General features: G+C 47.1%; 1 protein-coding gene across 1 annotated transcript in view; it reads right to left on the bottom strand.

Moving 5' to 3' along the window:
* Window positions 1–4,429, bottom strand: part of LOC101863055 — a gene marked incomplete in the record, with an annotated part of 75,885 nt that overhangs the window by 18,955 nt on the left and 52,501 nt on the right. Inside the window, 1 exon segment of the mRNA XM_013087691.2 lies at window positions 3,266–3,450. Coding sequence (XP_012943145.1) covers window positions 3,266–3,450 — 185 coding nt within the window.

The following is a 4,429-nucleotide window of genomic DNA, read 5'->3' as shown; positions in this document are numbered from 1 at the left end:
ATCCCAGAGTCTGTCTGCTTACAGTTTCCATCATAATCTGTTTGGAGATCCGTCGGACTGGTCAGCACAGATGGCTGTGTTTCCCTTCTCCTCTTTTGGTCCCCTTCTCCTTCAATCTACCTGGGGTGTGGGAACCGCTATCTGCCCTTTTCTTCCTCAAATGTTCCCCTACAGCGGTTAGGACGGTTCGTGGGTCCAGTGTCAAATTCCCTCCCACTTTTGCTTCTCCAGCCAGTTTTTCTGCTCTCTCGTTGCCGGTTACCCCTGAGTGGCCCGGAGAGAAGATTCAAGCCACTCTTTCCAGGCTGCTCTCCCTGATTGTAGCCTTCCAGTTCGTATACGGTATCCCTTTCTGTACCTTCTGTAGTGTGATCATAGAGTCAGTAATAATTACTGCTCGCTGATGGATTGTGTTCTTGATCCAGTGTAGAGCCTCACTTATGGTTTTATCTCCATACACATACTGGGTGTTGTCAGTGCAGTTGCTCCGCTTTGCTCTTTCACAACTACCCCATCAACTCTGACACTGAAGGCCCAGCCCGATTTGACTCCTCTGTTGACTGATCCACCCGTGAAGGTCACAGCATCTCCATGTTGGCTATGCTCTTCTATCAGGGTCTCAATTTCAGCGTTTGTAGCTCCAAGTGGCAATTTGCAACATTCTCTACCCAATGTTGCTTTCATCGTTGTGTACTCTCTGAGCGCATCTTTGACCACGACCCAATCCCTGCCTCTCCTGATGTCTTGTATCTCGCAGCACTCGCTGATGGCGTTCGTAGCTTAAGCCATCCATTCTTTGTCTCTCTTTAGCCTTGATATTATCTGCCGTCCCACTTTCTTATGTAGGGGGTTCGTCTCGTCTGCACTGACTCGTAAAAAAGGTTTGAACTTGTGCCTGTTTCTGCCTCTCATCTGCCCAAAGAAAGTCTGGGAGGTATCTCATTGCTTCAGCTGAGGTGTCTCGAGTGCACACCAGGATTGCCCTCATTCCTTCATTTTGTAACACCTCGAGTCGTTGCAGTTGCACCTTTGATATGGTCAAGAGTCGGAGCCCGTACTCTACGACAAAGAGTATCAGTGTCTGGTAGAAGATTACAAGGATTTTCTGGCCCAGTCTTAGCTCCGGCCATCATCTTAAGGGCTGTTAGGCTTTTTCTCGCCCTGGAGTTTGTTCTCGTGATGTGATCTTTGCCAGAGAGAGTGCAATCAAACATGATGTCCAAGTACTTCAGTGTGTGCTCCCTCCTCAGCACTTTGCCTCCAATCGAGATACTTGGCATTTCATCGTGCACTGCATGGTTATTCAGTGTACACCACAGTGCGCAGGCTTTGCCTGGGAGCAGTTTCCCGTTGAATGCTTCACACCACTGTTCAAGTCTGTCGAGTTCTTCCTGTACTCTCTCCGCTGTAACCTGGTGGTTCTTGCCTTGCCTGTACACCAGCACATCATAAGCGAAACTGTGTACACGTCCAGGCCCTTCCAGCTGGTTTGGTGTTATCACTATTGTATAGACGTTGAACAGTACCGGCGAGAGTGCACATCCATGTGGTAAGCCTGGTGTGATCTCGGTAGGTTGCAAAGCCTAGCAACCAAGGTGTAGTGCTACCTTCGTTTCAGCAGCACTGCCCCAATCCATTGCACCAAATGCAGATTGAATAGAGTCCACATGAGGGTGTCGTACTGAACTCTGTTGCAGGCATCTTCCAGGTCAAGTGCTGCTACCAGAGTTTCTTCACCCCTTTCGAAGCCATCGTATACGTCGGGTGCAAGAGTGGCAGCATTCATCCATGTGATCTTTTCTCTTCTATAGCTGCCCAATTCCGGTGGTAGGACGTTTTTTTCCTCCAGCTCTATTCCCAATCTGCGTGCCACGATTTTCTCCAGCAGCTTCACGACGGTATTTGCCTGGTCACAATGCAATATGAGGCAATCCTGCTTGGGTCCTTGTCTGGCTTAGGAACTGGGGCCAGGTGACTGTCCAGCCATTCATCAGGTATCTCCCCCAATCCACAGGCTTTGGTTTAGCCTCTCGGCTAGTGCCATTGTCTGTCCTTCCTCCATGTTCTTCATGTGGCCATAACGTACTCAGTCAGGACCAGAACAAGTGTTGGATGCTTCCTGGACATATTTATGTAACGATTCGTGTGTCACAAAATGTAGACAGGGTTCATCCTAGTAGTCCTGTAAGATCCTGTTGAGCTGCTGATTTCTTTTGTCCTCATCTTTTATGTCAGTTTGTCTTAGGTACCTCTTAAACAGAGCAGGACCCTTTTCTTTATCAGTGCGCATCCAAATATCACCCTCTCTTTGGAAATCAGGGATAGCTTGTTTGCTCTTCCTATTAGTCATGCACCTGTAGAAGCTCTAGAACTGATACAGGACCCTGCCGCTGTTCACGCACCGGCAGAAGTTGTCATATGCTAGGTCCTTGGTTTCTTTTGCTGCCTCATCGAATCTGAGATCTGCTAGCTTATTTTCAGCTTTCAACTGCACGTTTGATCTGTCCCTCTCGTGTCTTCTCAACGCCATGCTTTTGACCTTCCACAATGCCTCAGTCTCTTCATTCCATCAGGGTGGCTGCTGTGCCACTACCCTATGCTGTACTCTGGGTGGCCTGGAGCTCTTTTGTACTGACGTCATGACATGCTACACACATCCGGGGTCACCACTCTTGGTATGGCCACATTTGGTGGTCGTGACCAACGGCTTTTTTAAGAATCGGGGGGATGTGGGGGGGGGGGCGGTCCAAATTAACTTTCTCCCCAAAACACAATACTATTGCTTTGTTTATGAATGCCAATAGTTTATTATAATGTCCAATGAAAAATCTTTCCGTTGCAAGTTGTCCACTGGTCTGGTCGCAGCGTCAAGGTGGTGGGAGGAGGGGGGGGCGACCCTCACAGGTGTGTTTGGGCATGTTGTCAGGAACCCATCTGCTTGCCTACATGAGTACAGTTAAAATTGTCTAAGACGGTCGTCTGTTGTCAGGAGAAAAGTGGTTGTCTTAGACAGATGGACGTTTTACACAGTGTGATCATGATGGTAAAAAAATAGGCAAGGGATGAAATGGAAGTGGCCGTTTGCACAGGTGGTTGTCTTATACAGATGGCCGTTTGTGCAGGTGGTTGTCTTATAAAGATGGCCGTTAGAACACACTAGATTCGACGGTATTTTGTTTGTGTCTGTCGTTGTGGGAGCGAAGAGGGGGGGGAGGGGTCGGGGGAAAAAAAAGGGGGGGGGGTTATGCCATGCCGAGTAACTCACCTGAAGGGCTCTGACCAGGCCACTGCCGTCTCTCCCGACGGGTGAGTGTGTCGTCCGTGCAGCACATTGTGATCCTGTTTCGCGCACAGGTAGCGCGATATGAAGGTGAGCGGGCCAGAAAACAGGACCTTGAAGGGCGATGTGTTGGTGGCCTCTGAGCTGAAACTATTCTTCTGTGAAGACGCCTGATAAGTAGAGTTTGATTGAATAAAGGGAATCACATCGACATAACAATTGTCATTATTAATGATGTAGGGAAAAATAAGACAGACAGACAAACAGACAAATAGACAGACAGACAGGCAGACAGACAGGCAGACAGATGGACAGACAAAGAAGCAGCAGAGGGAAAGAAAAGAAAAATAGTTAATCAATAGCACCCTCTAACCACCCGCCTGACTCATGAAGGTTTGACTTTGTAAGCCCATAGAAAGCAGGTAATGTTTCAGTTAAAGAGTTTATTTAGTCGTGCATCTCCTTGTCCACAAGACTTCAAAAGAACTCCCTTTGCTAGCTTCTTCATTCCAAGTTGCGGTCTTCTAAGGACATAAAGCGTTGAAGCCTGTTAAGTGCATACTGCTAACGTCATACACATGTGCTCTCTCTCTCTCTCTGCGAAATGCCAAGCATCTATTTGGAGCTGGGTGAAATGAGGAGAATTTATTATGCGCAATTTTGCTCGGTTCCATTATTTATTGAGTAGCCATTTTCCGTTAACGTTTTGGGCATCACGTATATCATGTTTTCACTTTCTGAAATTTTTTGGCCATGGCCCAGACATCAGATTGTAACCCTTGTGGAGTGTGAAATCAACACGAGTTGTCTAATTGAACTTTGTTTCAGTTAGTGGGCTCGGCTATGCTCAAAAGTGTCACAACCAATAATCAAAACCCTTAGAGAGGCTTATTCACTCTGTCAGCTTTATACGAAGTTACCGTCATTGTGTCAACATCATAGCCGACATGCTTACTCATAAAATTAGCTAAAACAGTCCATAGACTTTCATAAGGCCCGACGACATTTCCAACTTAGCGTCTGTTCAGCGAAAATCAAAACTTAATGAGACAATGATTTGGTTTGTTTGTTTGTTGTTGTTGTTGTTGTTGTTTTGTGCATTTTTCGAGTTTTCTTTTCCTTGTCACTGTCCGTCTCATCTCGTCACAA

The sequence above is a fragment of the Aplysia californica genome, unplaced genomic scaffold (assembly GCF_000002075.1).
Source record: "Aplysia californica isolate F4 #8 unplaced genomic scaffold, AplCal3.0 scaffold00623, whole genome shotgun sequence".
In the NCBI taxonomy this organism is placed as follows: domain Eukaryota; kingdom Metazoa; phylum Mollusca; class Gastropoda; order Aplysiida; family Aplysiidae; genus Aplysia; species Aplysia californica.
Note: the sequence above shows the minus strand (reverse complement) of the source record. Positions and strands in the feature narration are given on the sequence as shown.